Source organism: Talpa occidentalis, unplaced genomic scaffold (genome assembly GCF_014898055.3).
Source record: "Talpa occidentalis isolate TD23 unplaced genomic scaffold, MPIMG_talOcc4v2.1 talOcc4.2, whole genome shotgun sequence".
Classification (NCBI taxonomy): domain Eukaryota; kingdom Metazoa; phylum Chordata; class Mammalia; order Eulipotyphla; family Talpidae; genus Talpa; species Talpa occidentalis.
In genome coordinates, this window is record NW_023602073.1 from 3,626,900 (window position 1) to 3,652,067 (window position 25,168).

General features: G+C 50.8%; 1 protein-coding gene across 3 annotated transcripts in view; it reads right to left on the reverse strand.

Moving 5' to 3' along the window:
• Positions 1-18,294, reverse strand: part of LOC119251640 (zinc finger protein 260-like) — a 92,430-nt gene extending 74,136 nt beyond the window's left edge. Inside the window, exons 1-3 of one of the 3 annotated variants that reach the window (XM_054698314.1) lie at positions 18,258-18,294; positions 12,684-12,809; positions 12,110-12,205 (exon numbers count right to left, since the gene is read on the reverse strand). In XM_054698314.1, the coding sequence (XP_054554289.1) occupies positions 12,110-12,205; positions 12,684-12,790 (203 nt within the window). In that variant the 5' untranslated portion in view covers positions 12,791-12,809; positions 18,258-18,294. Of the gene's footprint in view, positions 1-6,103; positions 6,245-7,059; positions 7,091-12,109; positions 12,206-12,683; positions 12,810-18,257 lie in introns of those variants that run through there. The other 2 variants (XM_054698311.1, XM_054698309.1) reach the window with 2 other exon arrangements.
• Between the last annotated feature and the right edge of the window lie 6,874 nt (positions 18,295-25,168).

Here is a 25,168-nt window from a genome sequence, read left to right on the forward strand (position 1 = left end):
GGGAACACAGTGACCAGAACAAAAGGTATTGAAATAAGAGGAAAAACAACTAGAAGAGACTAATATTTCTGTTGGAGAAAGAAAAAAAATAGCTCATAGCAATGAAAGACTTTTGGAAAACATGATGCTAGGTATAAGAAAACAAACCTCTTAGGAAATCTGTAAATTTATTCCATCATTTCATTTCGTGTGTAGAAAATCTTGCGTACCTCCACACACATACTGATTAGGACCCTATAAAAATAAATTTCTATTTGTAATAACTAAAAAACGGATTGAGAGGGTTTTTCCTCAACACAAAACAAGTCCTTGACACAGCCACAGGCGACATCAACATTCCCAGTGAGAGAAGGACTAACAAAAATGCTCAGTGTCCCTTTATTCACAATGGGTTCGGGTGATGCTACACAACAACAGCAACAACAGAGAGACAGCATGCGTAAAAATGGTCATACCTAGTAATAATACATTCTTTTTTTTTTTTTTGGTGGGACCCTCGCCGGTGTCCGGGGATTGAAATGGCGCTGAAGAGGCTCTGTGCAGCCTTGCAAACCAGCACTCAACCACTGCGCCACCAGGGGAGGCCCTGTAATTCATTCTTGGAAAACCAATGAAAGCCACAGTAAAGCAACTCAGTGAGCAGACTGTGAGTATAACACATACCTGAGTACGCTGCCAGGGAAATGACAACAGTAAGCAATGCATGTAGCGGAACCAAGGGCAGAGACTCCCTAAGATAAACAAATCCGGAGGGTTAAACAATGAAGTGAACAAATGCAAAGACACAACAGCATCCAGGACACGATGAGCCTGCTGCACTGACAGCAACTCTCGCAAGGTAACCCAGCACATCCCAGTTCTAGGAAAACAAAAATGCATTCTTATTTATAGGCTCATTGATGACAACGCTAATACGAGAAATGAAACAACAGCAGAGAGAAGGTGGATGGCTCATTTCTGTGCACAGAAACTCACGGGACCTCCCAGCAGGAGTGGGCTCAGGATGCCAATAAAAGCACCGTATGACGAAATGGGACAATACAATCCCCTCGCGCTTTCGACCCTGTTCAAAATGGAAATGCGCAGCCATGAGGAAAGGACTGGAACACACAGCTCTGCAAATCACACACCCAAGCGGGTCCTAACACATGAATGTGCTCAATACGACCAGTCACGAAGGAAAAATGAACAAGAAGTACAAGAGATGAGATTTTACATCCGCTGGGATAGCAATGATTTAAAAAGAAAGAAAAGAACAAGTACTGGCAAAAATTGGGACCTGGCTCCCTCGCGCACTGCTGGGGCAAACATAAATGATGCAGCCAGGAGGGAAGACAGCAAGGTGATTCTTGGGAAAAGGGAACTCAGAATGACAGGAGGACCCACCCCCACCCCGGGGTGTTCCCCAATAGCAGGGACAGCAGGGACGGGCAGAGACGTCTGCTCACCTACGGTCACTGCACCACCAGTTATTACAGCCCAAACCAAAATCAACCCAAGCCTCAGGTGATGGATTAATGGGTAAATAAGACTGGCAGATACACATAAGAGATTATTAATGGGTCTCACAATGGAACTAAACAATGACACACACTACAATATGAAGGCACTCCTGTACGAGACCTATGAAATGACAAAACAGTTAACAAGGCAATAAAATAAGAGATTCACCAAGAAAACAAGGTGTAATAAGACTCCATACAGGTCTGAGTTGTCAAACTCTTGAAAACAGAAAGTAAATGGTGGACACAGGAGCTGAGGGACAGGGTAGTTGGGAGCGAGAGTTTCATGAGTACAGTATTTTATTACTGGGAAATGAAAAAAATCTGGAAGGTGGTGACGGCTAAATAACACTGTCAGATACCAAATGCCAAACAACACCACATGCAATAACAGCAAAAGAAGACTTTTTATTTTACATTTAAATAAAGGGTCGGGGCCTCCCTGGTGGTGCAAGGGTTAAGACACAACCTATGGAGCTGTCTGCTGCCACTGCAGCACAAATTCCATCCCCGGCCAGGGAGCTACCCACATGGCGTGGCAGACCTCTCCTGACGTGCCCACTGCTTCCCTCAGCAGTGTATTTCAGTCAGTCTGCCTGTTCTGCTCCCCATTCTGTTTCTAGTGAATACTCCCTCCGCCACACACATACCTCTGGCCTGTACCCCAGTTCTTGTATGCATAAATAAGTACATCCTTTTAAAAATGAATGAATGAATGAATAGATGAATGAATAGAGGGCCAGGTTTACTAGGAAAAGGAGAAAAAGAAGCAACAGTCACACTGGACAGAAAAGCAGCCACTGCTGCTCCCCACAGTGCAAAGGTTTAAAATGAAACACTTGCATGGTCACAAGTGACAGGAGAGCTGCTAAAATTAGATTGTAAAATATGTTCATTCTATCAATATTCTATAAACATTCTATCAAAATTTAAAAAATCTACCATTAACCGTAACTTCAGCAAGAATCATACGTATGACTAACGTACACACACCCACTGTACTCCAGACTCGATGACAGAAATGTGAAGCTCCTTATTAAAAACTACATTTAGGATCACTGACATAAACTCCCAACAACCAAAGGCCAAATGATGAACATCTGCGCTACCTGGTTTTACTCAGCGAGTGTCTGTGTCATGACCCTTGTTCAAACGTTTCCCACTGACCGGAGTACTTTCTCCCCCTGAACTCTGAGGTGTCACCACACTGGCCAGTCGGAGGCAGAAAAGGGAGCAACCTCATCACTGAGAAAACACATCCATCAGGTTTGGCCAAGAATGAGAACTGTAATGTGAAAGAAAGTGAACACACACACACACACACACACACGCACACACACGTTGGTGCTGTTGTTAGCAACCATTAAGATATCAGGTAATATTGAAGACTAAATTGCATTGGGTGAGACGAAACTCTGGAATAGAGAAATCCCTTTCTGCTGGCGGGAGACCTGGGCTGAGAAGGATCTAACTCCACACGGGAGGGCACAACACAGGACGAGGTTTGCATGTTGCATGAGCGGCAGGTGCCATCGGGCCGGCTACAGACACAGTCAGGTGGGAGCCGAGCCTGTGGTAGTAGGACTGGGCAGAGGCCCATGCTCAAGTGTAACTGGCAGAAATGGCAAAACACAATTGACTGACTCACTCAAAAGTGCAGACTGAAGACGGGAGACCAGATCGGAACACAGGGATTAGCTACATTCAGGAGCACAAGATACTCAAGCACTCAGGGACACGGAAAAGAAATCATCAGAGACCATGACAGAAGCAAACACAAAGAAATTTGCATCTTCCAAACAACTGAAGACGGAGGAAAACTCACCAACACATACGACGAGGTCAACATTGCCCTGATCGCCCCCCAAAAAAAGACAGCATAAAAGGGAAAATAGACCAACAGCACCCAAGAACAGAGAAGCGAAAATCCTCACCAAATTCCAACCAACTTAATACAGCAACATGGAGTCTCCCAGGTGAATCAAGGGGTCAAGACAAAGCACTATGAAGCTATCCTCAGCCCCTGCAGCATGAGTTCCATCCCCAGTCAGGGAACTTACCCACACGGCACACCTGACCTCTCCCGTCTCCTTGCTGCTCCCCTTAGTAGTGTATTTCACCAGATCTGCCTTTTCTGTTCCCCACTCTGTCTCTGGTCAATCCTCTCACCCCCTGCACCTCTTGCCTGCACCCCAGTTCTTGTATGCATAAATGAATAAATCTTATTAAAAAAATGGACAAAGGAACTACATAAACTCTCCTCTAGAGAGGGAATTCTGACATCCTACAGACAATAGGAATGTTCACTTTAACTTACAGTAAGAGAAATGTATATTGAAAGCACACTTAGATGCCACCTCACCCCTTGAGAAGGCCCAGATAAAAAAAATGGATTTACACAAAACGGGGGGTGGGGGGTGGGAATTGTATGGGGACTATAACGAAGATGAAAATGATTACATGGTGCAAAAATGAAAATGATGTAAAAGCATCTTAAATAGTATTTAAAAAAGTGAAAGAGCTGAAAAAAAAAACCAACCACATATGGAATGAAGAACGCTGGAGAGGGCGCAGAGAAAAGGGAGCTCTCACCCGTGGCTGGTGGCCATGACAGTCGGAACAGACCCTGTGGATGAGGGTGCAGAGGTTTCTTCAGGAAATAAAAACGGAAATTCCATGTCATCTGCAAAACTTCTACACACTATCCTCACGGGAAAACTCAAACACAAAGCAGAGCAGCTCTGTTCCCAACTGCCCAGTCATGGCCCAACCTACATCCCTTCGGCAGAGGCGGGGCAGGAAGGGTGGAGCACACGCAGGGGAGCACTGCAGGGCTGTGAGGAAGGAGCAAAGGGTCACACTGAGGCTAAAATGGGTGGACAAGGAGGTGATAGTCTGTTTTTTTTTTTAAAAAAAGATTTATTTATTCATGCATACAGGAGCTGGGGTACAGGCCAGAGGTACAGGGGAGGGAGGTGAGAAGATTCAGCAGACAGAGCAGGGAACAGAACAGGCAGATTGACCGGAATACACTGCCAAGGGACGCAGCAGACCAGTCAGGTCTGCTGCACCATGTGGGTTGCTGCCTGGCTGCCCGGTGGATGGAACCTGTGCTGCAGAGACTGCAGACAGCCCCGTCAGTTGCATCTCAACCCCTTGCGCCACTCGGGAGGCCCCAGGAGGTGCTATTCTTCAGTGAAATAAGCCAAAAAGTAAAGACACATATCAGATGGCTTCACTCATCTGTGGAAAATAAATACCCAAAATACTTACAGCCAAAATACTTGAAGCAAACTTGAACAGGGTCATGTGAAGGTAAAGATGACCACCAGAGGGAACAGGGGAAAGGGTGGAGAAGTTAGGGAGGGAGGCAGACAAGGGATGGGCAAGGGTGGTTTGGTAAAGGGGAAACAAGGGGTAGGGCAAGACCCACTAGGAATCCACATGTCAATGACAGATCGAGGAGGGAAAATAAGTAAAGAAAGAGAAAAATGGGCCTCCCTGGTGGTGCAGCGGTTGAGCGCTGGGTTGCAAAGCTGCCCGCGGCCTCTGCACCGCAGGTTCAATCCCCGGCTGCTCCCTGGCCACCAGAGGAGGGTCCCACATGGCGCGCAGACCTCTCCTGCCGCCCGCTGCTCCCCTCAGCAGTGTACTTCGGTCCTTCTGCCTGCTCTGCTCCCCGCTCTGGCTCTGGTGAATTCTCTCACCCTCCCGCGCTTCTGACTGTACCCAGTGCATGTATAAACAAAACAAATAAATAAATAAATAACATGCCTCTATTAAAAAAAAGAAAGAAAGAAAGAAAGAAAGAGAAAAAAGTATAAGAAGCTTTAAAACAATTTAAAAAAACGGAATTTCCCCAAGGTCACACACGATGTTCTCAAACATGGCAGGAACTTTGGGGAAGGCAAAGGCTGGAGAGTGTCACTGGACTGGGGAACAACTTAGGGTGCTGGGAAGCGTCACTAGAAATGCACGCAGACCACACCAAGGAGAAATGCGCAGGAGCAGTGCAAACAACCGCCAGAAAAAAGGACTCTGAAGAGTCTACCCGGCACCTGGGGTTTGCAGACCCCTTGAGAGAAGAGCAGGGGCAGGGATGGAAGAACGCCCCATTGGACTCAATGTCATGGTGCCAAGACTGACGCCTGCATGAAAGTCTCCGAGAGCGGCCTGGGACACACTACAGGATTTCAGCAACTGCACAGAAGCCTTAAAAATTCAGTTGTCCTTTTCAAATGACTCGTGGCTCCTTCACCCCCATCTGCACTCGGGTCCTCAGGCCCATCCACCTCCTACTCCCTCCCCTCGCACCTGAGCAGCGCAGAGCTGGGAAGTGTTTCTGTCCAGCGGGGTGAAGAGCCACAGGCCACACCTTCAGCGTCATCAACGGAGACCCAGGTACAGACTCTGCGCTGCGGGAGCACCAGGGCAGAGCCCCATCTCCACGCACGCTGGACATGGGAAGGGCCTGGACCTACGCCACACCTTTCCCTGGTGAGGAATGTGTCCCTGCAGAAAACTCTGTTTCTAATGTACATGTCCGTGATGAACTCGCATAAAGTCAAGGCACCGCGAGCTGAAGCCAACACGCCACTCACCAGAGATTCGTCCATGGTCGCTGCTCTCACAGACGCGCCAGGGCTCGGGAGCGGCGCTGGGGGGCGCTGGGGTCCAGCACAGAGGACGGAGGCGGCTGCCCGGGTCCGGGAGTCTCCTGGCCAGAGCCCGCCACACGCTGCCTGGAGACACCAGAGAGTCACCGCGTGTGGCAGCGGGTGACACTCCTAGCAGGGCAGGAACGGCCCCGAGTCCACGCGCGGCAGAGCCTGGGCGGACGGTTCACCACAACTTAGTAAAAGGTGACACTGCCCACTGCCTGCGCCACGGTCACGCAGGAGCAACCGTCTCAGAGCTGAGGAGTCGCTGCAGAGTGTGGACTCCACTTCCAGCGAAACGACCTTCCCGCCCTCCGCTCCGGGACTCTCGACAGCGCTGCGTCCCCTGGGTGCCCACGTGCGGGCGGGAGGCGGGAATGCAGCGGCCAGCAGGACGCCGCCTGGGGGGAACACACAGCGCGCCCGGAAATTCAGTCCACAAGCCTCTAATGGCCCAGGAACTCCTCCCCCCACCCCGTCCCCGCCCAGCAAACCCAGTTTCCCGCCGACCTCCCGCCCCCACAGGGGCTGCTCCCCCACCACCCCAACACCCCCCCCCCCCGAGCCGGCAACCCGGCCGGCGCGATGTCATGCGCCCCACCCTGGGTCCGTGAATCCAGCCCAGGGCGCAATACCCCCCCCCAAGAAACGCCGCCTAGCTCTCCCCTCCCTCACCGCCCGATTTTTGGGGCCCACAGGAGTCAGCGCGCATGCGCACAGGCGGACCCGCGCTTCCCCAGGCCCCCGCCTGGGGGACCCCGTCCCCCTCCCCGGCAGCGTCCGGGGCAGCGTCCGGGGACAACCCGGAAAGGCCGGGACGTTCTCCCCAACGGCCTCCGCCCCCGCCCCATCGCGCGCCCTTGCCCCCCGCTCCCCAACAGCCCGGCGTCTCCGCTCACCCGAGCCCGGCATCCCGGGACACAGCCCGCGCTCACCTCGAGGCGCCTGAGCGCTCGCTGAGGAGCCGGAACTTCCGGACGGGCGGGGGCGCGGCCGCGCCTGCGCAGATCGCGGAAGCCCCGCCCAGAAACCTCCTCGGGAACCACGGAGGCTGGAAACATTTCCCACAACCCCTTGCGCGGCCCGTCGGGCTGTCGTTGGGGCGGGGTTGCGGCCTGGAAGTGGGAGGAGTGGAGGTTGAGGAGAACGGGCAGGTGGGCGAAGCCTAGAAAACTGCGGGGCCCATAACGGGTTCAGGGCTCTGAGGGAAGAGAGCTCAACAGGGCCGCCCTGGGGCTCAAGGGGTTAATCATCGCACTGACACAAAAGCCATCTGCCCCCTCAACAGCAGGGAGCTACCCACATGGCATGGCAGACCTCTCCTGTGGCGCCTTATGCTCCCCTCAGCAGTGTATTTCAGTAGACCCACCTGTTACGTTCCCCATTCTGTCTCTGGTGAATCCTCTCTCTCTCTCTCTCTCTCTCACACACACACACACACACACACACACCCTTTGGCCTGCACCCCAGCTCTTGTATGAATAAATTTAAAAAATATACATAAGAAGTCCACAATACATAAGAAGTCCACATAGAGTCTAAATAAGACATTCACAATATCTCAAGTATGGTTGATTAAAAAAAAACCCAGAAAATAACTATATGGGTCCCCAAACCATCGTCTTGAACTTTTTCTTATTTTTTGAAAGATTGGTTTTATTTATTTATGCATATAAGAGCAGACGTGTAGACCAGAAGTGTAGGGGGTGAGAGGATTCCCCAAAGACAGAGTGCAGAGAAGAACAGCAGATTGACTGAAACACACTGCTCAGGTGAGCAGCAGGTAAGTCAGGAGAGGTCTGCTGTTCCATGTGGTCAGCTCCCTGGCCAGGGACCAAATCGTGCTGCAGTAGCTGCTGACAGCTTCATAGTGCTGTGACTTAACCCTCTGCACCACCAGAAAGGCCCTCAGACTTTTCAATTATGCTAATCTTTAGTGTTTTCATGTTGGCTTATGCTCCATAACAATTTTCTGACTTAAGGAATATAAGGTGTTATTCACTTCCTACTGTATTGCAATGTCTTAATATGAATTTAAATTTCATTATAAATTACTTAATCATATTTTCACTTCTTTCTAGTTTCCACTATGAATATCTGGTGGTTTCAAAATTCTTATTTGGACAAACCACTCATCACTTTCCACTTGCGGTTTCTCTCGGTTTGCACTCTCTGATGTTTAGGATGATTTGACTTCTGGTTAATCACTTTGCCGCTTCTGGTTAAACTTCTGGACTTTTGGTTAATGACACCAAAGTTGGGGCCTCCCTGGTGGCACAAGGGGTTAAGACACAGCCTATGAAGCTATCCACAGCCAGTGCATCACGAGTTCGATCCCCGGGCAGGGAGCTACCTACATGGCACAGCAGACCCCTCCTGTCTCGTCTGCTGTTCCCCTCAGCAGTGTATTTCAGTCAATTCACCTGTTCTGTTCCCCACTCTGTCTCTGGTGAATTCTCTCAACCCCCCACCTCTGGCAGATACCCCAGTTCTTGAATGCATAATAAAATAAATCTTGGGAAAAAAAGAGACTAAAGTAAAAAAATTGACTTCACAATTTTAACATTTCTCTCTGATGTGAATTCTCTAATGTAGAGTAACGCTTGACTTCTGGTGAAAGGCTTTGCCACATTCTTCACATTTGTAAAGTTTCTCCCCAGTATGAATTCTGTGATGTTGACTTCAATGTGATGGATGGTAGAAGGCTTTCCTACATTCTTCACATCTGGATGGTTTCTCTCCAGTATGAATTCTATGATGTCAAGTTACATTTGAATTATTATTAAAGGTTTTGCCACATACTTTACATTTGTAAGGCTTTTCCCCAGTATGAATTTTGTAATGGTCAGAAACACTTGACAGACAATTGAAGGTTTTGCCACATTCTTCACATCTGTAAGGTTTCTCCCCAGTATGAATTCTATGATGTCGAGTAAGACTTGACTTATTGTTAAAAGCTTTGCCACATCCTTCACAATTGTAAGGTTTCTCCTCGGTATGAATTCTGTGATGCCGACTAAGATAGTTAAAGGCCGACAGTTGGTGAAAGGCTTTCCCACATTCCTCACATCTGTAAGGTTTCTCCCCAGTATGAACTCTCCGATGTCGGGAAAGGTAACACAGCATAGAAAGGTGTTACCACAGTCAGGACACGTGTAGGCTTTTCTCCAGCATGAATCCTTAGATGGTTAGTCAGCTGTGGATGCCAATACAAGGCTTTACCATGCTCTTCACACTTGTGAGGTTTCCCTCTCTGATGTTCAGTAAGTCTTGGGCACCATTTGGTAGCTTTGCTGTATCCTTCACAATGATAGGGTTTCTCATGAAGTGCATGATGCTGGAAAAGTATTGAGGACTCCTCAATAGGATCCTGTGTAGATTTTTCATCTTCCTTTCTAATTCTCTGATGTTGACAATGACATCACTGAAAGTTTAAATCTATCCCACATTGACAATGTTTTGAATAATCATTTGCATATTCCCATATGTTCCCACATTCCTCTCAGAGATTGTGTCTTGTTAAAAATGTCTCATGGATCTTTGCTAACAGAAACATATTTATCTCTACCTGCAACAGACATAAAATGGAGTTTTACCCAACATGGTTTACACGCAGGATCACTTTGTATAGGAGGAATTGTGTTATGGATAATTGTCCCTTCTTGGGAATCTTCATTGCAACAACTGTTGTGCCCTTCCCATGTATCTTGACATGTCTGGTCTTTCAATAATTCTAAATTCTCAAAGGTGCTGATTCCATCTCCTCCCGGTCCCACATTTAGCAACAAATTTTCTGTGCCTGACTGTGGCATGGAGACCTGGTTGCCTTGAGAAGACAGAGCTGGGAGACAACCCCACTCGCAGCACTCAAGACAAAATACTTTAAATATTTAAGACATAAAATTAATACCAAATAAAGACGACCGAATAACGTTAGGATAGGTAACATCAGCACTAGACAGCAACACACATGCTTATGAATAGGTAACATCCTTAGGGAAAGGAAAATACATAGCAAATACAGAAAACTGCACGATATAACCCTATAGTAAAAATATTGTTTCTGCTTCAGAATTTGGAAATATGGCACCAAAAAAAATCATAGATTTATGTTATAGAATACATATATCATGAGATATAATTTGTGATGTCAGTAGGGGTAGAAATGTTAAAGAGTGGAGTTTTGGTATGCTGCTGAATTTACATGGTTTTCACTTAAGAAAAGACTGTCATAACTTTTCAACATGCTATGGAATCCCCAGGAGAAAAAAGATACCGTAAAATATATGGAAAAGAAATGAAAACAGAGACTGATGTTATGTGTGCAAAGGTTGGATGACAATGCTTTACAATGTTTGTAAATAATATTACAAACCAATATACCTCAATTACCATCAAAATGTGTGAAAATGGAGGGAAATCACCAACAAGAAAGAAGAGAGGAATGAAAGCATATAAGAAAAGGTCAAAAAATATACAGTGATGCAGTAGGTTGGAAATGAGGTATAAAATGGCTGAGAATAGAGGAATCATTCTTGAATAAAGTTAACGCCTCCTTTTCAGTAATACTTTGGTGTAAATAAAAGTCCACAATACAATGACAAATGTGTCTGAATGAATTAAAAATAACACTAATTCAATCTTACCTATATGACACTCAACATAGGTATTTCAGCGCACCATGTGGAATGTAAGGATGGAACTAGACTCCATGAAGACCGATCATGAAAATGGAGCCGTGTGGATCACTCTAATAACATGATTTGAGTCTAAAGCATCACAGAATGAAAAGAATGCCCCCAGAAAATATCAGAAAACTACATGTATTGGGAAGTCATTGTAATATTACCTATACACTAAGATGAGGTCCTGAATGTGTGCTGCAAACAAAGACAGATCTCAATGCAGAAGATGAAAACAATAAAATCAGGAAGAGGTTCAAGGCCTAATTGCAACTGGAAGGAAAATCATGATATAAATTCACAAACAGGAGATGACAAACAGGGGTGAAAAATAATTCTAAAAGGAAGATGTGGTATATAGACAGGTTGGAATACTACTGAGCTATGAAAAATGATACATCTGGCCATTTGCAACAACAACAATGGAATGTTGGGGGAGGATTAGGCTCAGTGAAAAGAATCAGAAGGAGAAAGACTTACTGGATGAATTCACTCCTATTTGGACTTTGGAGAAACAAACCAAGGAAAATGACAATACAAACCAAAATAAACTCTAGAAATAGGACTGCAGAATGAAGGGTACTAAGAGGGAAGAACAGTGGGTGTGGGTACAAAAGTGGGAGGGGATTCAAAGATCTATGGAGAAGCCCACTATGCACTGGAGGTGGGTGTGGTGGTGACAGACATCTGAGGATAGGAGAATCTATTCCCTGAATCATGTAGAGCGAGGTAAACCCATGGTTCCTTGATTCCAAAAAGCTAAGAAATACTGAGAAAACATTGAAACAAAGCAAACTCCCCAAAACATGTGATTCAGAAAACAATACTAAGAGGTAAACTTAAAGCATTAAACAATTACAGTAGCAATAAAAGAGATCTCAGTGGAGCAATGTAACTTCACACCTCCAGGAATTAGAAAAAGAACAATTTTAGCTCCATATTGGCAGAAAGGAGGACATATAAAAAAATAAGAAATACATAAATAGAACATTATGGCCAAAAAGCAGGTGCTTCTCTATGAAAGGAAGTCTGGATTTGGAAAGATCAACAAAACTGACAAAACCAAAGTTCAATTCAGTAAGAAGGAAAGGCAGAGGACTCAAGTGTCAGAGAGGAGACACCCCCAGGGAGACCAAGACGAAGATTCCAGGACAAAAGAGCAGCATGTCTGCAACGCCTGAAACAGAGCTCCCCAGACATTTAGGATGCTTTCCTGTGGACCACTGCACCTGCCAGCTGCGGCCTCTGCCGGATTCATTCCACCTACCTGGGAGGAGGACGGGATCTGCACTTCTCTTCACATCCCAGGGCTCCATCTTTTGCTCCAACAAGATGACCAGCTCGGCCATAGACACAGCAAGACCTGTTTATTAGGACAGGTGATATGAGATGGCCTGGAGAGTCTCAAATTCCCAATACAGTATTGTGCTCAGTAGAGGGGACAGTATAGAAGGTTCTGGAAAAGGATCACTGCAAATACTTTTTCTGACAGCACCTTTACCAGAAATCATTGAAATTTTCATATCCTAAGAACCATTTCTAGACCTCTGAATCCTAGCAATGTGGTAGAAGCCGGAATTTTGCTTGTAGCAATAACGCATAAGTCACATATTTTCTTGAATGAGCACTCATACGGAGAGCAGGCTGCAGATCATCCTAAGACAGGAGAAATTTAAGCCATGATGAAACATCATGAGACTTTCCAACAAGCCCACACTGTTGTTCTTTAAAGTAGGGATCTAAAAGTATCCAACAATTCTGGGCATCCCTGGAGTACATCCACACGCGGTACAGGAAACTCTGAGGGCACATGAGGGAATGTAGAGGGTTATCCTCCTCACCCAAGGACACCACATTTCTGTAGGTCTCTCGCATCGCGTCCCTGTACAATTTCCACTGCAGCTGGTCCAGGCCTCCTGCTCCTCATGCAAGAATTTGATGGGCACATCTCTGAAGGTCAAGGGTTCCTGAAATCAAAACATACAGTTACTACATGGCCACCAGCAGAACTCTAAATAGGACACGAGGTGAAAAGAGAGTTTTGAGGGGCCCCATGGTGGCACAAGGGGTTCAGTCTCAGCACTATGAAGTTATGACAACCACTGAAGGACAAGTTTGATCACATGGCACAGCAGACATCTCCTGTCTCGTCCACTGCTCCCCTCAGCAGTGTATTTCAGCAGATCTGCCTGTTCTGCTCCCCACTCTGTCTCTGGTGAATCATCTCACCCCTGCAAGCCCTCACCTCTGGCCCATATCTCACCAATTTATGTATAAATAAGTAAATAAAATGAATCATTAAAAAATGGGGGAGACCTGGTACTGAGAGAAGAATGCCCTTACACAATGAGAGCCAAGTTTACACAGGAACAGTCTAATGCACCCACTGAGCCCATAGGATCACATACACCCGCGAAACCACCGTGGACGCTATAATTTTGGTGACGTCAAATTTGACCCAGGGCACATATTTGTACAGCAAGGAGGCTGAACAATTGAAAAATTCGTAGTAGAGACGGAGATGAAATACTGAAAGGAAATTGTAGATAATGATCAAATACTAAGCAAAGCAACAACAACAAAAACAATCATGTTTTTAAAGACTTTTTTATTTATGCATACAAGAACTGGGGTACAGGTCAGAGGTGCGGGGCATCAGAGGAGTTACCAGAGAGAGAGAGCGGGGAGCAGAACAGGCAGACGGACTGAAATACACTGCTGAGGGGAGCAGTGGGCAAGACAGGAGAGGTCTGCCGCGCCATGTGGAAAGCCTTCTGGCCTGCTAGGGACCGAACTCATGCTGCAGAGGCTGCAGACAGCTTCACAGTGCTGTGCTTAACCTATGCACCACCAGGGAGACCCCGTTCCCACAGCTTTCATTAGCTTTATATATGAAGCAGATATTATTCTTTGAGCTTTTAATACACTTTATCTTTTATGTGACCATTTCCTCAAACACCCACAAAATTACAGACCCGGGTTTTCCCTACAGATCTGAGCTAAAATGAATCAGAGAGGACCCGACATGAATGAGCACAGCAGGTTTTGTAGCCGGCAAGAATGGTTTGGTTAAAAAAGGGAAAGTCACACGCTACATACAAAAGAATGAAGCTTGACCACTACCTCACACCATGCACAAAACCCAACTCAAAATGGATTAAAGAACTAGACATAAAACCTGAAACCATAAAATACATAGAAGGAAATGTAGGCGAAACACTCCATGACATGCACATCAAAGACATCTTTACAGACACATCACCCAGAGAAGTGATAGTGAAGGCAAAGATCAACAGCTGGGACTACACAGGTTAGAGAGCTTCTGCACAGCAAAAGAGACAATAACAAAAGCAAAGAGAAATTCTTAAGCTATCAAACATGGGCGCCCGGCATCTGGGAGGTGGCCCACCCGAGTGTGGGCCAAACCACAAGGACTTGTCCAAATGTCTCCGTCCCTTATCAGAGGGGGAGGCGGCCCCTTAAGACCACACCACGCCCACCCTTGTCGCTGGGCTCCCCACTGCCCCCCAGGGCTGACCACCATGCTCCGTCCTTTCTCTGGGTTGAAGATGTCCTTGCAGAGGGGCAGAGGCCAGGTTGGCGGGTCACTCAGTGTTCCTGGGTCTCCCCAGGTGAGCGAGGAGGTGTCCGTGTTTCCTCAAGTGCATTTTCTCCCACGGATGCCCTGGACTCCGGGAAGGTCTCCATGGAGAGCCTGCAGGGTGGATGAGGTGACGTGTCCTCCTCCCAGGATCCCGGCGCAGACCCGGAGGAGTTTACAGACGGGGAGACAGGGGGTGCCTCAGGGCGAACCCGAAGGGAAGGGTTGACCCAGGTGGGGGGTCCTCAGCCCTAAGGAGCAGAGAGAAAAGGGACCTTAAAGGATCACCTCAGGGCGAGAGGAGGGAAAGCCCGGGGAGACGAGGAAAGGGAAGTCGCCTGGCAGCGCCAGGGGCAGACCCGGAGGCACCCTGAGACCCCAGACCCTGTGCACCCTCCACCGGCGCTGCCATCTGCCACGTGCAGGGCAAACACCCCCTCACGTAACATCCCTGCCGTGGAAAACAACAGGGTTGGGGTGCAGGGGTGAGGAGAAGGACAGGGTTAGACAGTTTCCAAGGAACCCAAGCCTCCCGGTCCTGTGGGCCCGTCCCCTTGGCAGGGGTGGCCCCGACGGGGCGCTGGGCCCGAGCCCCAGCATCTGAGGCCCCCTCTGGCAGGGGCCCCGGGAACGGGCGGGAGGGGCAGGTTCGCCTGAAGGAAAAGAAACAAAATCCCAGCACCCGCCAAGGGGAGGCCCCCCGGGCCGCCTCCCGCGCCCCCCTGGCCGGCGCTGGCCGCACCCGGTCCCCGCAGCCCCGGGGACACCAGCGCCCCGCCCGTAGCCGCCCACACCCGCACCCACAGTTCCCGAGCCCCGGGGGGCCATGCCCGGCTCCCCCCGCCCCAGGCTGCCCGGCTCTGGTGACCCTGCGCTTGGGCCCGCGGGGCGGTGCCCGGACCTCACCCCCACCCCGGCCCCCGCCCCTGCTGGGGGTCTCTGCGCAGCCGGATCCCCGCGGCCTGGGGGTACAGGCGCCTCCCTCTGCGCCTCTCCGGGCGGGGAAGCCGGGGGAGGGTGTGGGGGTGCTCAGACCTGCTCCTGGGGAGCCAGCCCCTGGGGGACCCCTGCGTGTCCTGCCCTCCCAGCTGCGGCCCGCCCGGCGCTGCCCGGAGGCCGCTTCTCTGGCCGGCCAGGCCTGGGGCTGCGCTGCGACCCGCCCGCACCGGGGCCCTCCCGCAGGCGCCGGGGGGCTGGGGAGACGCAGCGGGCGCCGGGGGGGCTGGGGAGACGCAGGAGGCGCGGGGGGGGGGCTGGGGAGACGCAGCGGGCGCGGGGGTTGGGGAGACACAGGAGGCGCGGGGGGGGGGTGCTGGGGGGGCTGGGGAGACGCAGCGGGCGCCGGGGGGGCTGGGGAGACGCAGCAGCTGCCTGCGCTTGACCGCGGGCGGGGCGCCCTGGCCACCACCCCCAGACCCTGCACCCCGGCTCTGCCGTCTGGGGGCGGGAGCTGTTCTGGGCATGATGGGTGTCCCTGGGCTCGCCCCCAGCCTGGCGTGGCGGCCTCACTCCCCGTCCAGTCATGACGCACAGGTGTCACCAAACATGCTCAAACCCTCGGCCCATCTAAATGAAGGGGTGTCCCTCACCAGGTGGGGTGCCGCGCACTCCCACGGGGTCCCACAGGACAGCGCGCGAGCCAAGCGCAGGGGCTGACCCGATGTGAGAGCTGCCTGCGGCCGCGGCCCTCCTGACCAGAGACACCGCGTGAGCTCAGGGACCAGACCCCGCGCTGCCCTTCCAGAGGGTCCGGGACAGGCCCAGGCGTCCTGCTCAGCACTGAGAACATAGACACGCTCCCGTCTGGACCGGAAAGTAGAACTCGGACAGATTATCAATAAGCCATGGGGGTGCTCGGCCTCCAGGCACTGCCGGGGGGTGGCCAAGGAAACGTGGCCAGCTGTGCTCCCAGCTGTGCTCCCAGCTGTGCCCGTGACTCCAGGTCCCCAAGGACAAGTGGCCTAAAGACTTGACTTCTTCGTGGCGATGTGGGATTCAGCTTATTCTGTCCAGTAATAATATCTGATGCACCTGCCACAGGACCCAGCTGCCCACTCCCAGGACACAGAAACACGGATCTGAAGGAAAACCGTGCCCCGATGTTCACTGCGGCATCACGAACAAGAGCCCAGTTCTGGAAACTGCCTAAATGCCCCCAAAGAGAGGAACAGATCAAAATGTTGATATATACACTATGGAATACTACTCAGCCATGAAAAAGGATAGACCCATGCCACTCATGGCCACATGGAAGGAGCTGGAAGGGACGGTGCTCGGTGAGATCCTCAGAAGGAAATACACATACAGATGGGATGTCGGGAAACTGAAGGAAGGGTCAGGGAAAGACAAAACCTGGAGGCACCCACAGGGCAGAGGCACACGGCAGTAGAGAGGGAGGGGTCAGATCCGGGAGGGAAGTCACAGGGGATTGGGCTGACGTCCTCGGGTGCTGGCTGGGGGAGAATGACGGGGACTAGGCCCGAGGGGAGAAGTCAACGAGTCTACAGACATGAACGACGACTTCAGAAAATAAAAATGAATAAAGAACAAAGGCGACAAAGGGGCTCGATGGCATCAGTAGCCTGTGATGAAGAACCTGAGAAACTGACTGCAAAATAGGAAAGAGAACAGCGGAGGGAAGGGAGAACGTGAGAAAGGAGCATGTGCGGGAGTCTGCGGCCCCCCGGGGGCGTGATCGAAGAGCAGTTCAGCTCCCACTGTCCTCAGCGCCCCTTGGGCCGGGGCAGCGACGACAGCCGCGCCCCAAATGCCATTGTCAGCAGGTGCGGCCGCCCCGGGTGTCTGGTCTCCTGGTGTCCGGGGAGCCCAGGGAGAGGTGCTTGCCAGTTCCGAGGGGGAGCCCAGACCCACGTCCTGACGAGAGGCGACGGGGACACAGCGGCCCCCTAGCTCCGAGGCTCCCGGACCCAGCCTCGGGAATCCGGCCCCGGTCACATGGGCTGCAGCGGCCGGGGAGGAAGGCCAGGAGGACGGGACGGGGTCACAGTCCCGTGACCCCCACAGTGACGACCCTGGCTTTGGGCAGCGCCTGCCGCGTCCTCTCTGCAAGTCCCCCCTTGGGGGCTGTGGGGGGAGTGGACACCCCTGACCTGCCCTCAGGCTCCTGAGTTTTGGGGGACTTGCTGTCGGGGTCTCCACCAACTCGCCTGTCTGTCCTGGAACGGACCTGCCCCAACAAGGGGCCTGAGCCACGAGGGGTCTCTGTCGCCCCCCACCACCCCCGCCTCTTTCGATCCTGCCCACGCTGCAGAGTGATGCCCAGACCCACTGCGGGGACATCCCCGGGGCAAACACCTGCCCAAGAGGGCGGCTTCTGCACGGGAGAATCCAGCTCGCCAGGGAGGTCCACGGGAATGTGGAAGGGGAGACCCCAGCAGGCGGCACCTCCGTGCACCCCTCTACCTGCAAGGGAGCAGAATAGGCCCCCCACATGCCACTGTGGCCCTTGAGAAAAAGCTGGGTCAAGACCACCGACCCCCACCCCCCTGAAAGCAGGAGCTGAATCTCTCCTGCCTGGGGCTGCACCAGGGAGAGCGGAGCTCACAGGGGTCTGCGGGTCCGTCTCCCCTGCCTGGGGCTGGCGTCCCCGACCTTCCCCGGCTGCTGTCCCCCGAGAGCCTGCCCTGTCCCAAGGGCGGCGCCCCCTGGGGTCCGAGGACCCGACCAGAGTCTGCTCGGCTCTCCCTGGAGCAGAGATGTGTGCGGGGACTGGACACCTGACGCCCCCACTATTCGAAATGCCTTCCCGGTTCGTGCGCATCACAGGGCTGGGTGGAGGCTCCTCTGCACTTACCCAGCAATTTCTCTCCCACAAGGTTTTCCTCTAATGCCACAAAGAGCAGCACGTGGAGCCCCTGCACATCTTCTGGCCAAGACAGAGAGAAGCTGTTTAAACAACGAGGGGAAGGATGGACATTTTCCCAGGTAACAGAAGTCACCGAACAGATCTGAAGACCCGCTGCTCCTCCCCACTGAACGAAGGTTCCCCGGAGGCCTGGCTGCTGCCTGCGCGGTGGGTGAACTGCAGCGCGCCCTGGGCGAAGCATCACCGGGCGGGTGGGGCTCAAAGGGCAGACTGAACTTTCAGGGCGACCTTCCTGCCCCCAGGGCTCTGATGGAAACTGTTTTTGGGCCACAGATCTTGGAAACAGCGAGAAGGATGGGACCAAGGCCAAAGGCGGAAAATGTCTTTCAAAATCTTTTTATGGGGCCTCCCTGGTGGCGCAGGCGGTTGAGGGCCACACCGTGAAGCAATCCGCAGCCTCTGCAGCACAGGTTCAATCCCTGCCGGTCAGGGAGCAACCCACACGGAGATGCAGACCTCTCCTGTCTCCCCTCAGCAGCGTATTTCAGCCAGTCTGCTGTTCTGTTCCCCACACTCTCTGGTGGATCCTCTCACCCCCTGCATCTCTGCCCTGTACCCCAGCTCTGGTACGCATAAATAAATAAATCTTTTAAAAAAATCAATTTATGGTGCCTCCCTGGTGGCGCAAGGGGTTGGAACGCAGGCTATGGGGCTGTCCTCGGCCACTGCAGCACGGGTTGGATCCCCAGCCAGGGAGATACCCATGTTCACAGCAGACCTCTCCTGTCTTCCTGCTGCTCCCCTCAGCAGTGGATTTCAGTCAGTCTGCCTGTTCTGCTCCCCCCTGTCTCCGGTGTATCCTCTCACCCTCCCACGCATCTGGCCTGTACCCAGGTTCTTGTATTACAATAAATAAATCTTCAATAAATGAATGAATGAATGAATGAATAAATAAATGAATAAATAAATAAATAAAAAGGTGGACTGCGGTCCTCACTCTAACTTGACTTCAAAGCTCACCCAACTTTCCTGAGACTCTGACGAGCCTCCCAGTGATCAGGCGCACAACACTGTCCCTAACTAAACTAAGAAGCTAGTAGTTTTCACTGGGCTTGGGATTCTGCACACACAGCAAGCCAACCCTCCTGCTGAGTCCCTGGCTTTGTGCCTTACTCCAGCATTTCAGGGCTCCCCGGGTGGGTGTTGCCCTAACTAGGGACACAGGGGATTTAGAACAGCTCCTCTGCGAGGAACAAATATCCCACCAACATTCTTTTCAGTCTAAGGGCACTCGAAAAATGGGTTGCATCCCTGGTGAAGATGTAAAGAAACTCATCAACTGGAGGAGGGTCCCTTAGATGTTTGACGCACGAAAGTCAAATACATGACTCCACGTACATACCAGGAGAAAGCCATAGAGTGAAGTGATTTAGGGCTGAATTATATTCATCAGGTCTCTTCACAATATCTCAAGTATGGTTGATAAAAAAGGACATAGAAAATAACTATACAGCTCCCCACACCATCGTCTTTAACTTTTATTTACTTTTTTTAAAGACTGATTTTATTCATTTATGCATACAAGAGCAGAGGGGTAGGCCAGAAGTGTAGGGGGTGAGAGGATTTGCCAGAGTCACAGTGGGGAGTAGAACAGGCAGGATGACTGAAACACACTGCTGAGGGGAGCAGCAGACCAGACAGGAGAGGTCTGCCACACCATGTGGCTAGCTCCCTGGCCGGATGGGAATCGAACTCGTACTGCAGAGGCCACAGATAGCTTCACCGTGCTGTACTTTTAACCCCTTGCACCACCAGGGAGGCCCACATTTTCCTTTCTCACAGGATATCACTTCAACAAAGCAAAGGCCACTTCCGTGATTACTGTTCTTACCACCACTCAGAGAAAATTTACCACTGTCCAAAACGTCCCATGAACATACTGAGTGAATAAACAAATGCCTGAAGAAGTACCTTAAAGAAAACAGTCGGTGAGAATAAACTAATAGAGAGAACACAGAAAATGTGACTAGTGCAGAATAATTTCCTGCAGTATCAGGGACTGCGTACTGGTGAAGTCCAACATTGACAACCATTAAAAAAAGAGCAGGAGGACATCTAGGAGAGAGCTTATGTGGAAACTGAATAAAGAATCACTTCAATAAATGCAGATAAACTGTCCAAGGTTTGGACATTGGAAAAGTAGCACAGTGTGGCCTACGGGGGTAAGAAGGGAAACCAGGCGTGGAGCAAGACCCCATCCTGGGACTGAGAACCAGGCCGCAGGACCCGGGGTGTGGGTCACTCCCTAGTAGCGGGCACTGCACAGGGTGACAGCCAGCGTTTTGGACCTGACAGCCCTGGAACTGAGCCTAGAGCGCAGCATTCGGAGGCGGGATCCATACAGCTCCGGGCACAGCGCTGGGTGAACGCGCCGCAGACACAGCACCCGGCTTGAACGACAGCCCCTGTGTTGAGGTGCCCCCCCTTTTCTCAGAGAACCACTGGGGAAAAGCAAAGGTCAGCAAGTGCAGGTCTCTGGCGCCACCCGGTGACCAGAACAAAGCCACCGAGGAGCTGATTCCCTGCTGGAACTGAGTAAACCCAGACGGTGGGAACCACCAGGGGCAGAGCCCAGCAACAGGGCATCAGCGCCCTGGTGGCGTTTTGGCTCGCGGTGCTGGACTTGGTCTGGTGAACAGATGTCAGCAGGTTGACTCTGTGCTGAGGACTCTCCAGGCCAACGATATGGACCTTAAGCATCTGTGGACTTCTGCTATCTGCTGGGGGTGTGGGGGTGTCATTCCTAAATCCAACTCCCCCAGATACCAAGGGATGACTATAAAGTTTCTGGGGGCTGAAAAGTCATACATGGATTTTCCACCGCCCGGGATCAGCGCCCCAAACCCCTGTTGCTTAAGGGTCAACTGCATCAGCAAAAACAATCATGAGAGGGCCTCCCCGGTGGCGCAGCGGTTGAGCGCTGGGTTGCGAAGCTGCCCGCGGCCTCTGCAGTGCCAGTTCGATCCCCGGCTGCTCCCCGGCCACCGGAGGAGGCTCCCACATGGCGCGCAGACCTCTCCTGCGGCCCGCTGCTCCCCTCAGCAGTGTCCTTCGGTCCTTCTGCCTGCTCTACTCCCCGCTCTGGCTCTGGTGAATTCTCTCACCCTCCCGCGCTTCTGACTGTACCCAGTGCATGTATAAACAGAAAGAAGGAAAGAAGGAAAGAAGGAAAGAAAACATGCCTCTATATAAAAAAAAAAAAAATTAAAAATTAAAACCAATCATGAGAGCTGAAAATACATGTGGTTCTGCTGGCAGGACAATCACAGACTCTGCTACTACAACTGTAATGTGATGCCACCATTAAATAAAATGCTACATTTCAGTTAGAATTAGGGAAAATCAAGATGCATTTTACCTCTTCCTGATTCCATACTCCTGTCTGATGGAAGGATAAAGGGCGGAGTTCAGTGAACAGGGAGTGTTCAAGGTGGGGAATCCGAGCAGGTTGGAGACCAGCTCCAGCTAGATGTCGTGTCAGGGATCTCAGCAGGAGAGGACGGCCTTGGTGAAGTTTTTTGGAGGGCTGAGGGGAAGTGGAGCCAGGTAGGAGTGAGGAAGACACAGACACCTTCTCTCCTGCAAGTATCTCCTCCTGAGGGTCTCAGCAGGTCTTTCTTTATACCTTAAGGCCAGCGGTGAGATGACATCAGCATAAGCATCAAAGCAGAACAGAGACAATCATCACATATTTCCTCATGAACATACAAAGACCCTCTTGATCTCATACTACAAAAGGACACTTCCTTAATCTGATTAAGAAAATCTACAGGGGGCCTCCCCGGTGGTGCAGCGGTTGAGCACTGGGTTGCGAAGCTGCCCGCAGCCTCTGCAGTGCCAGTTCAATCCCCAGCTGCTCCCTGGCCTCCGGAGGAGGGTCCCACATGGCGCGCAGACCTCTCCTGCCGCCCGCTGCTCCCCTCAGCAGTGTCCTTCGGTCCTTCTGCCTGCTCTGCTCCCGGCTCTGGCTCTGGTGAATTCTCTCACCCTCCCGCGCTTCTGACTGTACCCAGTGCTTGTATAAATAAATAAATAAATAAATCTTTGAAAAAAAAAGAAAAGAAAATCTACATGGACAATGACTCCCCTAGTTACAGCTCTTTTTCTAACATAATCCATTGTCTAAGACAGTACAATGTTCAGTAACAATCAATCACCCTGTCAAGCCTTCCTAATTTCCGAGTGGACATGAAAGTCCATTGTTATGCTCTATGACTAAAATCAACCCATTCCCTAGTACTCAAATCCTCCAGCCCATTACCAATTACTTCAAAGTGATCAAAAGTAACTCATCAATACTGTTTAGTTCTACAGAAATCTAACCTTCAACTAGAAATACCGAACCTCCCCACAACCTGCACACTGTTAACTTTTCACAAACACCAGGAGATGTACTGTTGCCGCAAACAGGTACCCCCAGGTTAGGCTATGGTTTCCAGGCACAGTGGGTTCAGGGCGGCTTGTTCTCCAGAGTTCTCGGGGCCAAACATTTCTTTCCTAACTATATCTTTAACAATTTTTACTTCTTTTGTGACAGTTCATGCGTAACAACAATAAGCCAATTGTCACCTGGGTCTGATTTAGGTTTTCACAGGCCAATGAATAACTAACTTACTTCAGCATTAACCAGGAACAAAGAGGAGAGCTTTAGCAGGCTTCGCCATGAAGATTCCCTAGTTCAGATCTTCTTTGGGAGGTGCAAGGACTCCCCTCTTCTGCGAAGTACAACTTTCCCTCTTTGGGGGAGCACAGGGACTCCCCGCTTCTCGGAGGTCTCCCCCAAAGCCCAGACCATGTCAAGCATGGGAGGCGCAGCCTCCCGCAGAGCAGGCTGGGAAGGATGAGACCAAGCGATAGAATAAAGAGGGCTGCCCTCACTTCCTCATGCAAAGAGGGGGATACCAATATACAGAAATGTCCGGAAAAACAGGTCCGGAGGCCCATGTCCAAGGCCTCTGTTCCAATGAACGAAAGCAAGAAGTCACACACTTGGAGGTCACAGGCCAGCTGGTGAGAGGGAAGACCCAGGAGAGGTCTGAGGACAGAGCAGGGAGGCTCAGGACAGCTGAGACCAAAGACTGACACAGCTGAGGCAGGTCCATTCCTGCTGGGCTCTTCCCAGGGATGTTCTTCATAAATGCTCCGGTGCAGTGGCACGCGATGAAATGTTACTGTGATCAAGAAAGACAAACTCTCACCATCTGCGGTAACAAGGATGGAGCTGGAAGGGTACACTAGCCGATGGAGTCAGAAGGAAGAATATAAATACCGGATGGTCTCACTGATATGTGGAATATAGAGAAAGCAAAAAAACAAAACAATCAAGAAAAAGACAAAACTAGCAAACTGACCACAGAGCTGAGGTGCACAGCAAAGGAAGGAGAGTGAGGGGGGCGAGACAGGAGAGGAAAACACAGTGATGGTCCACGGGTGATGTGGCGGTGGGAGAGCTAGGGGGACTACTGAAAGAAAAAAGAAATGCTCTGGTGCCCAGTGAGGCCTGGAGGCAGGGCACCTGAGAGCTGAGAGGAGACAAGAGGCTGCCCACACAGAAGAGCCTTCATGACTGATGCCTGAGGGGAAAGTGTGTGCAGGGGCCTGGGTTAGGGGACTGACAGAAAGGGTGACGTGGCAGGCGACGAATACTTGAAGACTGCAGTTTGGGAAAATCACAACTGGAAAGCACCATAAAGGGAGGATGTGATCCCAGGTCCACCCGGGGCGTGTGGCACTCCATGTATGGTTGGTGTTAAAATTTTTCTAGCAAACGCCAACAGCTTGACAGCTGTGATCAGCTCTAGAAGTGAATCAGCCGGACTTTTGAAAGTTCCTGTAAGAATTCCTCCCTCATTCCTTCTCCTGTGCCATCCCCCTCATACAAGCTGTTCTCAGAACACAGATAAAGGCCCGTCAGCCAGAGAGGAACCATGTTCCAGACATCTCATGTAATGCTTACTTATCGCCAGAACCTTCCATGGCTTAGATGTGCCTTTCATCTGTCTCCCCCTGATCCATTTACCCTTGGCATGGACTCCAGGTTAGCTCCTTCCCTCTAGCGCCCATGCTGCCTCCCATCACCTCCAGCAATCCTCTTTTCTCATCCTTTCCCTGCCACTGGCTTCCTCTCTAATGCATGTAGTTCTAGCACTTCAGAGCCAGACTGATTCCCAGCTGGTCTTCCCAGATACCCTTTGGTTCCTGAGGAAACCTAAATGTCAAGTCCAGATTCCTTAGACCGGCACACTGAAGACTGACTGACTTCTCCAGGCTCCCCTGTGAACTCCCATATACCAGATGAGCAGCCTCAGAAGATCTACAAAGACTGGGTCACAGGTCTTGTCCCCACCAATCATCTCATTAGCTACTGTTCCTGCTGGTCCTTGATGATGGGGTCCCGAGTGATTCACCATGCCCCAGGCAATCTCAGATAGCCCTTGTCTGATTTCCACTCCTCAGTGTGCTCTAAAAGGATATTAGAACTTGGGGGAATTCAAGACTGAGGACTGCTAAGCGCCCGCAGGCTTTGTGGACATAGTCCCTTTCAGCTGCTGTTACTAAGGACCCCTTGGCGTTCTTGAGAATTGTCCAGTATGTCCTTCTTCCAAAGCATTGATTGCCAGTGTGCACAGGTCAGAGACAATAGGACTTACATACATAGATGTTCTAGGACATAATTCTGGAGTGGAACCCCCATCAAATTTGAGCACAAATATTGATCAAGAAATGAATTAATCTGTAATTGCTTAAGAAGCGCTTCTAACATTTTTTAGGGTTTCATTTTCACTCATGGCCGAAGGGAGAGTTTGGTTGGATCAAAAGAAGACAGAACTTCAGTAAAA